The sequence below is a fragment of the Saimiri boliviensis genome, chromosome 1 (genome assembly GCF_048565385.1).
Source record: "Saimiri boliviensis isolate mSaiBol1 chromosome 1, mSaiBol1.pri, whole genome shotgun sequence".
In the NCBI taxonomy this organism is placed as follows: domain Eukaryota; kingdom Metazoa; phylum Chordata; class Mammalia; order Primates; family Cebidae; genus Saimiri; species Saimiri boliviensis.
In genome coordinates this window covers 254,480,739-254,497,250 of record NC_133449.1, presented here as the reverse complement: position 1 = coordinate 254,497,250, position 16,512 = coordinate 254,480,739, and the positions used below count along the sequence as shown (strand labels likewise).

General features: G+C 37.3%; 1 protein-coding gene across 1 annotated transcript in view; it reads left to right on the top strand.

Annotated features, from left to right (window-relative positions):
• ITGA1 (integrin subunit alpha 1) overlaps positions 1-16,512 on the top strand; it is a 172,953-nt gene that overhangs the window by 87,537 nt on the left and 68,904 nt on the right. The window contains exons 7-9 of the mRNA XM_010336618.3: positions 2,937-3,085; positions 8,291-8,441; positions 14,720-14,885. Coding sequence (XP_010334920.3) covers positions 2,937-3,085; positions 8,291-8,441; positions 14,720-14,885 — 466 coding nt within the window. The remainder of the gene's footprint in view (positions 1-2,936; positions 3,086-8,290; positions 8,442-14,719; positions 14,886-16,512) is intronic.

Here is a 16,512-nt window from a genome sequence, read left to right as displayed (position 1 = left end):
CTTTGTAGGAGGGACAAGGGAGAGCATTTGGGAGGAGTGGAGTTCATACTGGGGAGTCCTGAAGATGAGGGTGAATGAAGAATTTAGCGTTGGACTATTGAGGGACTGAAGATCAAGGGAAGAAAATTGGACTTTAATATATGGCCCTAGAATTTCAAGGAGTAGCTTGAAGTTTATTTTTTAAAAATTAAAATAAAAATGTATCTTTTAAAGTATATGTCAAAATCATTGATACAGGCAATGGAGAGCTGTTGGAGGTTTTTGAACAAGTAAGTGATAAGATGAAAGCAGAATTTCAGGACAGTTAGTCTGCCAGAAATATGCAGAAGGATTTGAGGAGAGTGGAAATGAAGGGAGGGAGATCAGCAGCAAGGAGATTGACCATTGCTGTGGTCCAAGTTTAAGGCAATGATGTCTGGCCTGAGCTAAGGTAATGAGGTAGGAGGCGAGACTTGACTCTGGAGTCGGACTCCGACACCAGACCAAATTTAGGACTAGCTAAAACAGGGAAGAGGCAGAAGATGCTTTCCAGAAACACACCTGCCGTGTTAGTTTACCATTGCCATGGCAACAACCAAGGATCACTAATCGAAAGCTTTAGGGTCATTGAAGAAAAGAATTTTAAATTTATGCAGAGGGTAATAAAAATGTTCATCACATTTCATCATAAATCAAGAAAATATCCTGAATTTGAGTCATGGATGTGTCTTTATCCAGTTTGTTATTTTTGCATAATTAGTTGGTGGTTGTTCCCAAAGGGTCTTCTAGTCATCTTTATTCCAAATGTAATAGCTCTCTCAGAATAGGTTGTAAAGGATATTGGGTGAAAGATAAATTCACAGAACAAGGCTAACCTGTACATGAATTGAGCAGAGTGCATGTTCCATCAGCTGATAATGTGACCTCATCTTATAACTACATATATTCTCTAGTTATTTCTTATTTATCTTATACCTAACTGAGCAACTTAAAGAGAAGATTCATATATTCTATTTTTTTTGCTATATATATATATGTGTGTGTGTGTGTGTGTGTGTGTGTGTGTGTGTGTGTGTATTTGTGTGTTTGTTTCATCGAATACTGTAGCATATCTCAGTTAACTAGCTAGTTCATCAAATTTGTTGAGTAGCCATGAAATGGCAATGGTGTTCCACAGAAGCTAGCAGGGTAAGGTGACTAAAGAATGGAGGATTTTAGAGAGATGCCTTTTTACTGAGAGGAAATTGGGAGACTGAAGGAGTCCTGGGATAAGGGATATACATCTCAGCCTAGACCCCCTTCTACCACTTCACTGTGGGGATTGAGTGCTTCCAACTCAGCTTCTTCACTTATGAAACATGATCATATTTTTGTTATTATAATTTAAATATTTAGAGAAAAAAGTATTAAAAAGAGCATTAAACATGCAGCATAGTATTCTTATTTAAGCACAAGGGCATAATTGCTCCAGGATATCCAGTGTACTCTGGAAAGTAACTCAAAGATGATAAAAATTGTTTTAAATTTGGGCTTCTTTAATTTGTTTCTAGAAACACCAGAATATGCCTTTAGTTTCCAAAATACCTAGTGTGAAAATGTATGTATAAATCAGACATAAAATTAAGCCTAAAGCTTTCTGACATCAGTGATACCAGCAGAGGAGGCTGGAAATCAGTTGCTGAGCCTTCATGCTACTTAAGAATAAGGTTAGACTCAGAATTAGGATTTTCCCTAAAGCAAGTAATGGAGGCAACTTCACCAACAGGGAAAGTAGGCAATTGCCTTGGAAAGAAGGCAGGCTTGTTGCAAATAACCTACCCAAGTAATGAAGCACGTGGAATTCTGGAATTAAGAGACATTCCTTCTGGTGAAGAATTGTCCGAGTCTGGAATTTTGAGATAGGATGGTTAAAGAAAAAGTCATCTTCAGTCACAGTTTTTAATACAGATTAGTTTATTGGTTTATATCAACCTTTAAAGGGGAGTGTGGAGAAAGGGTAGGGGAAATAGTCATTTCTGGGGCCAGGAGGCAGGTGGGAAGAGGAAGAATATGAAGCAAGGGAAATCGAATCTGGGGGCACTTTCCCTTCTGTATCATTTCACTTCATGGGCGTTCTGCAGGTAGCTGCCTGCATGATCCAATCTGTGGACTAAAGGGAATGAAAGGAAGGAGCCAGTAGGAAAAGGAAGACAGAACAAGAAAAGAAGGTGGCGCTGGGAACGGCTGATTTGGGAGAAATGAAGCTGCAGCTAGGCTAAACACAGTGCACCGCTCAAGTGTGTAACCCTGCCCACTGCATCCCCTGCTCATTCCTCCACCCTCATGGTGGCCAGTTCTTTCCTCACAGCCCTGGCCATGGCTCACTGCCTTTCTTTCCATTCTGAGGGTAGATCTATCCCTTTCCCATCCCAGGCTTCACATACAGTTTTCTCTGTGTAGAAGTTCTGTCCTCCTAGCACCTACTCTTGCAGTCTCAGCTTCTGAGAGGCCTTCCCTGAGCCAACATTGTCAGTCTGGCCTCTAGATTATAGTTGCTGATTAGGGATTTTCCCGTACAGTCCTTTCCGCAGTTTGCAATTGTTCATGTATTTGAATGATCATGTGTTTAATATTTCTCTCCCTTTAGCTTAGAGAAACTCCGTGAAGGCAGAGACCATATCAGTTTCATATTCTACACAGCAAGGCCTACCAGAATCATTCTGTAAAATCTGTTGAACTAGATAAACCAATCATTCAAGAAGTTTAGTAACATCACATTTCCTTTGTTCTTTAGACTATGAATAGTCACAGAATGGCTATGCCTATTGCTGTCAAAATAGAAGAATTTGTCTACTGATAGGTTTGCAAACTCATCTGAAACACTAAAATGTATTATAGCTGATTCACATGCTGAAACTGAAGAAATCTGAACAAGAAATTTGGATTGATGTACAACTCACAGTGGCTTGGTATTTCAGGTTGGAATTGTGCAGTATGGAGAAAACGTGACCCATGAGTTCAATCTCAATAAGTATTCTTCAACGGAGGAGGTACTTGTTGCAGCAAAGAAAATAGTCCAGAGAGGTGGCCGCCAGACTATGACAGCTCTTGGAATAGACACAGCAAGGTATATGGATAAAAAAATAAACTAAAGTAAAAGATTGCAAAAATAACTGCATGATTTAGCCCTTTGGGGTATCAACTGAAAGTTTAGTGTGACAATATTTAAAGCCATCTTGTTTAAAATGAGATTCAGATTGGATAATGGTTACAAGATCAGATGTTTCTATAATACAATCTCACCATCCTTCTTATCTTTCCTTTATTACAAGGGTTTAATTGATAGATGATCCATTTTAAAATATCACTGTGTCTATAACATCATGTTCTTGGGTATTAAGACTTAATATTAGTTAATATTTGTTTCATTTATTTTTTTTTTATTTTCAGCCTCTAAGAGACTCAATGTAAAACAATGGATTACAAATTAGTTCTACCTCTACTCAGGATGTATTTATATTCTAGAATGTCCATGTATTTTCAGTACTTGATTTACAGTAATTGAAACTACCAGATAAGAGATTTTTAATGAGCCAAATTAAATATTATCTATTTGAAATAATTTTTATGCAAAGACTGAAAGAAATGGAAAAAGGATCTTATATGTTTTGCTCTGTTTCTCCTTTTTTACTTTCTTCAGATTCCCTCCAATTTATAATCCTTTCTTTCTTCCATCTGCAGTTTTCTTTATGGAGAACACAGAACTCAGTCTGTGGCTGAATTTCATTTTATAAGAACCCCACTTTATGTTCGCTTATCTCGTTTTTTAAACTAGCAGACTTCTGAACAAATACAAAACAATGCCAAAATCACAGGAAATGTCGTAGGTAGTTTGACTAATGTTAAGAATTCTTCTGTTAAATGTCTTCAACTTCTGAACTCTCATCTGATGTGGAAAGCTAATTATCCATGCTCTGACTTCATCTGCCTGCTAAGATGAGCGTTTTAAGGAGGTTAAAAGAGTTAATGATGATCCTGCAAAGAATGGGTTGTATATTCAAAATTTTTAAATTTCATGTATAGCTTTTGCCTCATGAATGTTGGAAAATCATGTGGCTCTAGTTATATGGGGCCCAAGAGAAAATAATCACAAATAGATGGAGGTAATTTGACATTTACCTACCCAAAGGATCACCAATTTTCATGCACAAGGAGTGCACATATTTAGGTGTACTGAATGTACCCTCCTCGATAATTAACTAAACGTGACTGTATGTTCAAAGCAAGTGAGTTCTTTAAAACCTCTGATCCTGTAGGGAGCTGTGCATTTTCCAAAGGCAACCACTTAAGAATGAATATTTATCTTTGAAGACTAAATGAAGAAATACTCTGATTGCTCTAAATACCATGTCCCTATATATTTTCTGCCTCTGTATTTCACAAAGGGTATAGCTATGGGACACAGAGAGGTTATTGAATTTTGATTATATATTAAAAGTCCATAGTGATAGTACCAAGTATTTTTCTCCTACATTAATTAGTTTTTCATGTTTAAGCACATTTTAATTGTTTTATTTTTTTATTCCTTTCAGGCAGAGCCAGTTGTAAACAATATTTTTAATTTTTTTAGAATTCTTTACCTTCATTTTCAGTAACTCCCAGTTCAAATTATTATTTTGTGTTTCCTTTTTCCTATCCCAAATTTTTACTTTTGTCAATAAACTTATAGTATTTAGTCATAAGGCCTGGATTCTCCTGTCTCAAAGAAAGGCACACTCTTGGTATATTTAAATTTTTTAAAGCATGCAGGAAAGTCAAGGCTTAGTTCCAAGAAAGGACATTGGATACTGGTACTTTAAGGACAAGGACAATTTGTAACCGAATGTAGCTGAAACAGAAAAGGTATACTCAGGAGTTCTGCCAATACTCTTCCATTATATAAAGCCAGCCCTGATTTCAGAACAGCCACATTTTATTTATGAAAGGTCTTTTAAACCTCTCCTTCAGCTGATGTTCATTCAGTTCAGTTGCAATTTTGATATTTAAGATAATTAGGAAGTTTTAGTGATCTAAGGAATTTGAATTTCAAAAATGATCGAATTTCATGTGATATTCATATACAAAGATCTGCTAAAGACTAACCTGTAACATCTGTTTTCATCTTCGTTTGTATACATTAAAAAGTCAGAAAATCTACTTGTATAATGTGTTAAAAAGTTTTTCATGGTATTTGTTAAAGATTGTAAGGAAGACATCACTGAAGAGGGACCTTTGCAGTGAAGATATTGCAGTAGAGAAGAGAGATTAGACTCAGCTCTGGCTACAGCAAGGACAAGTGGGGATTTATAGTCAAGGAATAGGGCAGGGATCAGAGGAAACATCTAGGCTAGAGGGATTCTTGCTAGACTGACTCAACAGGATTCTTGATGAAGATAGATAAATAGTAGGAAAAATGAAACTGTTTTTCTCTTTCTGTACTCTGAACATGTGACACGCCACTTCTGATGCCGGATGTGTGGGATTTTTCCCACATTGACCACTTATCTGACTCCAGCTGGGTATTCTATAATTCAGTTCAATTCTGACACCAACTAGAGTTTGTGCGGACCTCTTCCAAGTTAAGGGCCCTAGTCGTTCAAAAAATCCCTCCAGTTTAGAGCCAGTAGGTTTCCAAGTCACCCACAATCTGTCCAACATGGCCACAGATTAGATCCCCTACTTGGGTTTGATTATATGCTACAGTGGATCACAGAACTCTGTAAAGCATCTTACTTACTATTATTAATTTATTATAAAAAGAATACAACTCAAGAACAGCAAGAGATACATAGTGCAAACTATGAGGAAAAGGGGTCAGGGTTACCATTCCCTTTCATGGTGTACCTCCTTCCACATATTCAGCAACCTGGAAACTCTCTGAACCCCATAGTTTAGAAATTTTTACAGAAGTTTGATCACAAGCATGATTGATTATTAACTGAGTCTCTAGCCCCTCACCTCTTCCTGGAGAATGAGAGCTGGGGGTGAACGTTTCAAGCTTCTGATCATGGCTTGTTCCCTCTGGTGACCAGCTCCCATTTAGGAGCCCACCAAGAGTTACTTCATTAAAACAAAAGATACTCGTATCACCCAGCAAATTTCAACAGATTAGGACTTTTATGTCAGAAACCAGGTTAAAGACCATATATTAGAACAAAAGATGCACCCAGCACCACTATTGCTTGGGAAATTACAAGAGTTTTAGGAGTTCTGCACCAGAAACTGGAGGCAGAGACCAAATATATATTTATTATTTGTTAAAAGAAAAATTTTAGACAAATTAAATTTAACAGAGTTTATTTGAGCAAAGAATGATTAATGAATCAGGCAGCACTCAGAATCAGAAGATGTTCAGAAAGATCCACTTTAGCAGGGTGAGCAATGGGCTCTTATGGGCTGAAAGCAAAATCAAAGTAAAGAAATGACTTGATTGGCTATAGCTAGGCATTTGCCTTATTTGGGTATGATCTGGTGGAAAGTCCCTAGTTAGAAGTTACTTGGCAGTTTCTGATTGGTAGAGTCTCTAGATACGAGTTGGTTGGCAGCTTCTAAATGGTAATGTTTATGTTTTGTTTTACTGTTTACGTTGAATCGGATTTTGGTTTGCTTACATAGGAACATAAGGCCCTGGAGCTGTCTCAGCCTCATGACCTATAAATTAAATACTTTTAAAAGATAATATCACAGAACAGGATAATAAGATTTAGAGGGTGGGGAATGAGGAATTTGAGCAGATACCAAGGATGAGGAATTTCCACTAAATTTACTAAGCCAGATTCTTGCTAAAACTAGACTACATGGGTGAAGAACATAGCCCAAGGCCAGAGCCAAGTCTAGAAGAAGATGTAAAGGAGCCTGACTCAGTTTTGGTCAAGGAGAGTCTTTGTCAAGTATAGAGGGCAGAGAGACATAGTTACTCAAGTTAAAAAAAAAAACAAATGGCATTTTTCTTTTTTTTGAGAAATGTAAGAAAAATAGAAAGTAAAAAAATTAGTACAATGAAATTTCCTGTGTCTATCACACAGGACTGACAGTTGAAAACATCTTCTCATATTGCTTTAAGTCCTTTGAAAGGAAAAACAATCATGTAGAATTCTTTTGCCCACATCACCAGATTCCTCTCTTCCTGCTTAAAGATATCAATTATTGTATATTTACCATGTATCTATTGTGCAAACGCTTTGGAATGTTAGCTTAAGACAGGTGTTTCATTGGCATATCTGTCCCAAATGGCAGCTGTTTGTCTGTATTATCAACTATCTAAACGGACCATCCAGTATAATGGTTACTGTACTTTGTACCAAAATCCTAGAAATATATAAATTCCTTTCATTACTTTAGTCCTGAACAAAATATACTCATCTCTTCTAAGACTCCAGAAAGGAAAGATTTGAGTAAAAGAAAATGAAGGGGGAGGGGAAAGTCTGTGTATATGTTTATATAGAATACATAAAAAACAAAAATTTCCCATTTCCTTGTCTTCTGTTTCTTTCCATAAATGCTGTTTAATTAAATTAAAATGCCTTTTTTTGTGTGTAGTTGGGTTATAGCATCTTCCCCTTTTATCCACACCATCATCTCCTACCCTACTCTCAGGAGTCTGTGTCCTAACACATAGTTCAGACCAAATGTTTTGTAACTCCTCCAACCACTTTTTGCCCCCTAAAATCCAGCTGACTACTCCATGGACTCAGAACATCATCATCTGCCATCTTTTACTCCCATGTAAAAGATGGCAGATGTCCCTATTCCCAGGACACTCCCAAGCTCTCACAGCCCCACTAATACTCTGTTCTCTCTCATCTCTCCTCCTCAGATTAGAGGATTTCCAAGCCATTCTACAAATGTCAGGGTAGTAGTGGGGGAAGCAAAGTCTCAAGCAAAAGTTTCTGCTAGAAGCAAAAGAAAAGAGGCCTGTCAAATGAGAGAAGGGATGTTTACAGAGAAAGGAGCAGCTGGGAGAGTGTTTATAGATCTGGCCTTCTCTGATTCTAAGGTATCCCTCAGTCACACCCTCCCTTTGAAGTTTCCAAAGAATAAAATACTGCTGCCTTTTTATATATGGGATTTGTGGTGATTAGCAAAATGGTGACCTCTCCATCATCTGAAATAAATCTAGAACTATTAAAAATAAGGCTCACCAGGCCTCCCAGCTTGAATGATGGGCATTGATGCTAATTTTAAAGGGAAGCACGAGGCTACCTAGACTAGTCAGTGTTTTTGTTACGTTTCTTACTTTGTTTACCGTAAAGTAGTGTCTCATCAACGTTTCTTTTGTTTGTGATGACTTCAGAAAAGAGGCGTTTACTGAAGCCCGGGGTGCCCGAAGAGGGGTTAAAAAAGTCATGGTTATTGTGACAGATGGAGAGTCCCATGACAACCATCGACTGCAAAAGGTCATCCAAGACTGTGAAGATGAAAACATTCAACGATTTTCCATAGCTGTAAGTACATTGCTAGAAATGTTTTCAAACTCTTGGGTATAGAGAAGAGATGTGTGCATATTGGGGTAATTTTATAGAAGTCATGGCCAGGCGTGGTGGCTCACACCTGTAATCCCAACATTTTGGGAGGCCGAGGCTGGCAGATCATGAGGTCAAGAGGTCAAGACCATCCTGGCCAACACGGTGAAACCCCGTCTCTACTAAAAATACAAAAATTAGCCAGGCATGGTGGTGCACATCTGTAATCTTAGCTACTTGGGAAGCTGAGGCAGGAGAATCACTTGAACCAAGGAAGCAGAGGTTGCAGTGAGCCAGGATCCACCATTGTATGCCAGCCTGGGGACAGAGTAAGACTCCATCTCAACAAAAAAGAAGGAAGGAAAGAAAAGAAAGAAGGAAGGAAGGAAGGAGGGAAGGAGGGAGGGAAGGAAGGAAGGAGGGAAGGAGGGAGGGAAGGAAGGAGGGAAGGAAGGAAGGAAGGAAGGAAGGAAGGAAGGAAGGAAGGAGGGAAGGAGGGAAGGAAGGGAGGGAGGAAGGAAGGAGGGAAGGAAGGAAGGAAGGGAGGAAGGAAGGAGGGAAGGAGGGAAGGAAGGAAGGGAGGAAGGGAGGAAGAAAAAAGAAAGGGAGAGAAAGAAAAGAGAAAGAAAGGAAAAAAAAATAAAGTAACACAAACTAGGTTGGAAAAGAAAAAGGTCTCCATTTGAAGATTAGTCCTGTGAGGACAGACTTGCACCATGCCCCTCTATGTCCTTAGTACCCAGCACAATGCCAGGCTAAACAGACACTCAACAAACAATCATTGAAGTGAAGGAAGGAAGGAAGAAAATAAGGAAAGATGAAAAGAGGAGGAAGGAAGCAAAAACATGAGGAAGGAAGGGTAAGAAAAAGAGGACTGAAAAAAAAGAGAAAATGAGGAGGAGGAAAGGAAGGGAAGAGGGTGGGAGGGGGAATAAATTCCTTTGCCTTTTTAAATAACAGAGAGCATTTGTTCAATACGACAAGAGCAGTGGCCATTGGGCTTCCCTTCTTCATCTGAGCAATTTTCGACCATCTTTTCCATTCATTCTCCTCCCTAATCACTTAGCTCAAGTGGGAAAAAGTGCCAGTTGTCTCTGGTTAAACATTAACAACTTCTGATGTTTGACACTTGCTTTTCAGCGAAGTAGACAGGAATTGGATTTATGTTTTCTGATGCAATTTGTAAGCTCCTGGTCTAGACCTTTCTACTACCTAACTTTAGAACTTGTTCTAGCGGAGAACACGTTATGAAATCAAAAAGTTACCCAAACGGTATGCCAATCACTTCAGAGCCAGCTCTAGTTTTCTTTAGCAGTGTGCTTCTTCAAAGCAGCTCGAAGTTCTTCCCAGACATTAGTGCATTACTCCTGTAATCTTGTGACTCCTGTAAGTTCATGAACAGCAGGTGAGGGAGCTGAGAAAGAGGCAAGGGCACCCACTGACTTGCGGGGGGAGTCCCAGAGTGCAGGGGCAGAGTTGGCTTAAAGTCCTCTGATGAGACATGTGGTATTTCCTCTGGGATAGGCACTGATATTCCCCAGGGAAACGGAGGAGGGCCTTACTCAAGCAAAAGGAAAGAATCGAGAATAAATCCACTCCTGCCTTCTCTCTAGTAAGGAACATTCAAAAGCCATTGCACTGCCTGCAATACTCTCTCACGTTAACGTTGAGTGTACATTTTAGTATTTCAGTCATTGCTCTAAAACACTATCTATCTATCTTTTTCCTTTTTTTTTTTTTTTTTTTTTTTTTTTTTGGAAACGAAGTCTAGCTCTGTCACCCAGGCTGGAGTAAGTAGTGCTGTCTTCACTCACTGCAACCTCCTCCACCTCCTGGGATCAAGCAATTCTCCTGCCTCAGCCTCCAGAGTAGCTGGGACTACAGGTGCATGCCACTGTGCTTGGCTAATTTTTTACATTTTAGTAGAGCTGGGGTTTCACCATATTGGTCAGGCTTGTCTTGAACTCCTGACCTCAGGTGATCTACCAGCCTTGACCTCCCAGAGTGCTGGGATTACAGGTGTCAGCCACTACACCCAGCCCACTATCCATTTAATAACACAAATAAACAAGTCTTTTGTAGATCATAAACAGTACTTTAAACAGTAATTTTAGTTCTTTTCTAACTTTCTATAAGTGAGAAATCTGTATCTTTCTTAATCAAAATATCAATTTTTTAGTCTATCATTCTGAATCTAACTTTAAAAAAATACATGTAAATGTGCAGTGGGGGTGAGCTACTTGGTTGGGTAGGGGGAGCCTCAGATCCAGAGGAAAGCGGTGTAGGCAGCCCTCAGACCCAGGCCACATCACAGTACTGTGGTCAGAAGGGTATTAGAGGTCTGTTTTGCAACAGGACTTCGAAGGCACCACCATGGAACTCTCCATTTTTAATGATGCCAGACAAAGCTATTATTGGAAAAAGAAATGTGAAGCTAGAAAATTCTTGTACTTTCATGGTCACTGGAGGCCAGGGCTCTCCTCCTTCTCAGAGGATTTGGATATTCTTTAAAAAAAAAAAAAAAAAAAAAAAACAATCAAACAATAACAAAGGGCTCAGTGTCTTTCCTTCATTTTTTGGATTCCAGAAGCATAGGCTTGAATTAATTAATCATGATCCTTGCTTAGTTCAGGCCACATTGTAATCATTTGTTGAAATGGAACCCACTTTATTTGTTTCTCTATTTAGAACTGTATCTGTATATTTATTTCAATAGTATTGTAAGCATCTATGGACCTACTACCCAAGTGGAGAGCTATTTCTCTTTTTAGGTAAATACATCTGCGCCCATTTACCACCAGCTTTCCTCCACCTGGGTAACCATCAGTCCACATTCTACATTCCTTAACCCTCACTCTACTTTTCAAAATACTATTTAGGCACCCATATATATCTGGAAAAAAATAAATTTTAAGAATATTTCATTTTTAACGTTATAAAAGGGTATAATTCTATATGTAATATTTTGGAACTTTTAAAATTTAATACTATATTAAGATTCATCCATATTGTTGTGTATCTATATAGTACATTCCGTTTTTAAAAATTGAGATGATATTTACAATACAGTGAAATACAAAGTTTCAGTGTGAAAAATGTGCACAAAGTGAACAATTTGGTGAGTTTTGACAATTGTGTGGACTGTGGACCCAAATAAGACTTCCATTACTCCCGGAAAGTTTCCTAGGCTTATTTTTTTAGTTTATTTTTACTGTTTATGGATACATGATAGCTGTACATATTTAGCTGTTACCTGTGATATTTTGATACAGGCACACATGGGTAATAATGAAATCCGGACAATTAGAATATACATCACATCAGACACTTACCATTTCTTTGTGCTGGGAATATTCCAAATCTTCTTCTCTAGCTATTTTGAAACATACAGTATTGTTTCTTATAGTTGCCCTATACTGTTACTGAACACTAGGTCTTATTCCTTCTATCTAATTGTAGTTTTATAACCCTTAACTAACCACTCTTCATCTCTGCTCCTCCCCACTGCTCTTTCCAGCCTTTGGTAACCACCATTCTCTTCACTGCCTCCATGAGAGCTATGATTTCAGCTCCCACATTTGAGTGAGAACATAGTGATATTTGCCTTTTAGTGCCTGGCTTATTTCACTTAATATAACATTCTTCAGTCCCATCCATATTACTTCAAATGACAAAATTTCATTCTTTTCTATGGATAAATAATATTCTGTTCTGAAGATATACCATGTTTTTTTTAAAAATCCATTCATTCATTGATGCATACTTATGGTTAATTCTATATCTTGTCTATTGTAAACAGTGCTGCAATAAACATGGGAGTGCAGTTATTTCTTCAATATACTGATTTTCTTTCTTTGGGATATATAACCAGCAATGGTTTTTTTGTTTTTGTTTTTGTTTTTTGTTTTTTTTTTTCACTTTTAATACATATCCCTTATAGCAAACACTGATGTGATATACCACCATAGCTCACTCAGATTGCCAAATCTTGAATTCCAAATAAATAAAATTGTATGGATGTACTGTATATTTAGCTTTTCACTCAACATAATTATTGTTTGTGATATTTTGTGTACTGAGGGTTCAATTTTTGTTATTATCTATTTTATAGACCACAGTCTGTACTCTACTATCCATAGACATTTTGCTTCTGTCCAGTTTGAGTTATTATTATAAAGGTATCATGAACACAAAAAAAAAGAAAGTAAAAACCAAAGTGATAATCTTCAGGTAACACTTCTAACCACAAGCATCAGGGTAAAAATATGGAAACACCTGAGTCCTAATATACAGAAATAAAAATAAATTATGGTACACATTATTTCACATTTTTTCATGCCCATGTAGTTATATGATTTAAAAAATAGAATTAGGTCATATCTACATATTGGGGATTTTTTAACTTTTTTGCATTTTAAATTTTACATATTGTTTTTAAAATGTTTTTATTGTCTTGAACATTTTTATATTAAAAAGTAAGTTTTAAGGTCATAAATTTTTACATTAAAAACTAACTTTTTAGGCAGAAAAAATGTAAACCTTAAAAAATCTAATCAATTGAACTTCGTCAAAATTTAAAACTTCTACTCCTCAGATGACACTGTTGAGCATATGAAAATGTGACCCCCAAGCAGGAAGAAGACACCTTCAAAACACATAAAGGACTTGCATCCAGAATACATACAGAACTCTTACAGCACAATAAAGGGAAAATAAACATCTCATTTTCTTTTAATGGGCAAAAGATTTGAACAAGACACTAACTACCCCAAAGAAGAAATGCTGCAGCAAATAAGTGTGTGAAAGAGTTTCAATATCATTAGTCATTAGAGAAATGCAAATTAAGTAAGACACTACTACACACCAACACAATCGCTAAAACTAACAAGTGAACAAAGAAAAAAACCTGACAATAAGAAGTATTGACAAACATGCAAAGCAACTAGATCTCTTATATATTTCTGGTGGGAATAGTAAAACAGCAAAATGAGACCATTACTGTGGAAAGCAGTTTGGCAGTTTCTTATAAAGTTAATCATTCACTTATTACATGACCCAGCACTTTCACTCCTAGCTGTCTACTCAAGAGAAAAGAAAATATATGTTTATTACAAAGACCTATATGTAAATATTTATAGCAGCTTTATTCATAATATCTTGAAACTGAAAATAACCCAAATATTCTCCTTCAATAAATTATGGTGCATCCATACAATGGAATCCTACTCTGCAGTAGAAAGTACCCAACTACCGCTACATGCAGCAGTATGGAAGACTCTTGAAAGCACTGTACAAAGTCACGGAAGCCAGACACAAATGGCTACATACCATATGATTCCTTAAATCTGACATTCTGGAAAAATCAAAGCTATAGGGACAGAAAATTGATCGGTGTTTGCCAGGGGTGGAGGAAGGGAGGAAGGGATTGACTATAAAGGGCAGGAGGGAACTTTTTGGGGTGATAGAAATAGTCTACACCTTGATATGGCAGTAACACAACTATATTGGTTTGTCAAACTCATAGAATTGTATGTCTAAAAAGGTTGAATTTTACTGTATATAATTTATCTCAATAAACCTTACCTAAAAAAAATAATAATAAACTAAATGTTTGAGAAAACCTGCTTGGACATCTAAATAATTATAGTTAGCTATCTTATATAACTGTTTCCTCTCTCTCCTCTCCATAAAAAAGAATGCCCATGTCTGCAGCATTTGGTTTCAAACAAGAATATCTCAATTGTTTATTTTCTAGATTGCCAACTTAGATTACTACTTAGTCTGGTATGTGTTTAAAATATATATGTGCTGGACTATGACTTGGTAAGAGTTTCAGGAAGAATTACTCATTCAAAAGCAGTCAACTCACTTGCTGGTTGCCTTTGCCAGCAGATAATGACATCACTAGCTGGAATAATATCAAAGACATTCAGAAACTATGAATATAACATTACTTTTGAACTGTCAGATTTTAAAAATACAGCTGTTAGTAACAGAGACACAGAGTACAAGAGGAGAAATTTTCACACACATACAAAATTACCCTTTACATTTTTCTACACCAATTGCAGTGTTTATGTAACAGCTAATATTAGGGAGTCTACAAATTTTGAAAATCACTCTTCCATAAATGTGAAAATACATAAAAATTCCATTATGCTAAGGTACTCTACACTGTTGTTTACTGACAAAATGCTTGAGATCCTTTATCTAACACATAGAATTTAAAATATATTCTTGCTGTTTCTGTTGTGTCTTAGATTCTTGGCAGCTATAACCGAGGAAATTTAAGCACTGAAAAATTTGTGGAGGAAATAAAATCAATTGCAAGTGAACCCACTGAAAAGCATTTCTTCAACGTCTCTGATGAATTGGCTCTAGTCACCATTGTTAAAACTCTGGGAGAAAGAATATTTGCTCTGGAAGGTATGTCTGTTTGTGAATTGCATGTTCTCCTTGCAATTCAAAATCGGTGTAATGGGATTTTTGTATTTATTCCTAACACGTCAGCAATACACTTTTTAGTGTGTACAATGGTCATCATGGAACAATGCTCTTTTATATAAATCTGTCATTGAGATGGCTGTTTCTCACTCCACTGTGTCTGCTAGAGGCTCTCTTTGTAAGGGCATCGTAGGGCAGTGCTGATGGGACAGCCGATGAAGACAATGGTTAATGTAGATGTGCCAGGAAGAAACATGTTTCCATGTACTTTATTCCTTTTCTGTAACATCGATTTAGAAAATAGGGGTACTACCTCAGGTTTGGGTTTTTTAAAAAAATGTGTTTCTTCATTTCATATTGAGCTATTACAAGTGTTCTTATGCAATAATTTCTTTGTTTGTTTATTTTCTCTGTATTTTGCTCCTTACCCACTTTAAATGTCTTCCTGGAACTCTGCCTTAAAATCCATGGCAATGAAACACTGGTTCACTGTCTTTGTCTAAATCATGTTACTTCTTTGCAGATTTTGCCTTGATTTTTCAATGGTGACTGGCTGTTGAGGTTAATGAGTTATAACATTCCCCATTCTGCCTTAGGCAGAGGATGTCAAGTAACTAACTACTTTGGAACTAGATCTTTCCTGAAAAAAAGTCTTCAGAATTGTTATGCCAGGCAAACTGGCAAAGCTTCTTTCTTCATATTCTTTGATGATCTTCAGTCTCAGAGACATGTGCCTTTTCTCCAACTAGGTAGAGAAACCACCAGAGAATTCTTTTGCCACCAGAGAATTCTTTTAGGCTACATCCAAATCCAGTTGACTCTGTCCTTGTGAAGACACACTAAAAGACTGTTGTTTTTGCATCTTAAAAATAGAAATTTTAAAACACCTTATTAGTCTCCCTGATATGACTGATAATAGAAGACAGAGAGATAAAATGGGAATGAGACATAACTGAAAAAAGTGGATCATTTCGATTGAGCATCAAGGGGCTGGGAAAATGCAGAAAAATGAGACTATGAAAATGTGTAGAAAGGATAGAAAATGGCATTCCATGTTTGGGGCCCCTTCCATGAACACTCCCTTCCTGAAAGCCGTCTTTCTCTCCCCTGGATTTCCCCTCTGGAGTCCCCTTCCACACTCTCTCGTGGATGCCTGTCTTCCCCTCCTAAACTCCGTCTCTATTCCTTTCCACTCGGTGTGGGAGCTGCTTTCCTCTCCTGGATTCATCTTTCTGGATTCTCTCACTCAGCGTGAGAGTGAGCTGTTTCTTTCTCTCTCCTTCTCCTGTTTCTCTCTCTTTTTAAATAAATTTTCTACAAACAAAAAAAAAAGAAAGAAAATTATTTAGAGTTATGACTTTCAAAATTGTTTGAGTGACTCACAATAATAACTATATTTTGCTTTTTGATCCAATGTGCATAAATATATACATATAAAAATAAATCAAAGTTTTTTTGAGATGGAGTCTTGCTCTGTTGCCCAGGCTGGAGTGCTGTGGCACAATTTCAGCTCACTGCAACCTCCACCTCCTGAGTTCAAGTGATTCTCCTGCCTCAGTGTCCCAGGTAGTTGGTACTACAGGCACCTGCCACCACACCTCGCTAATTT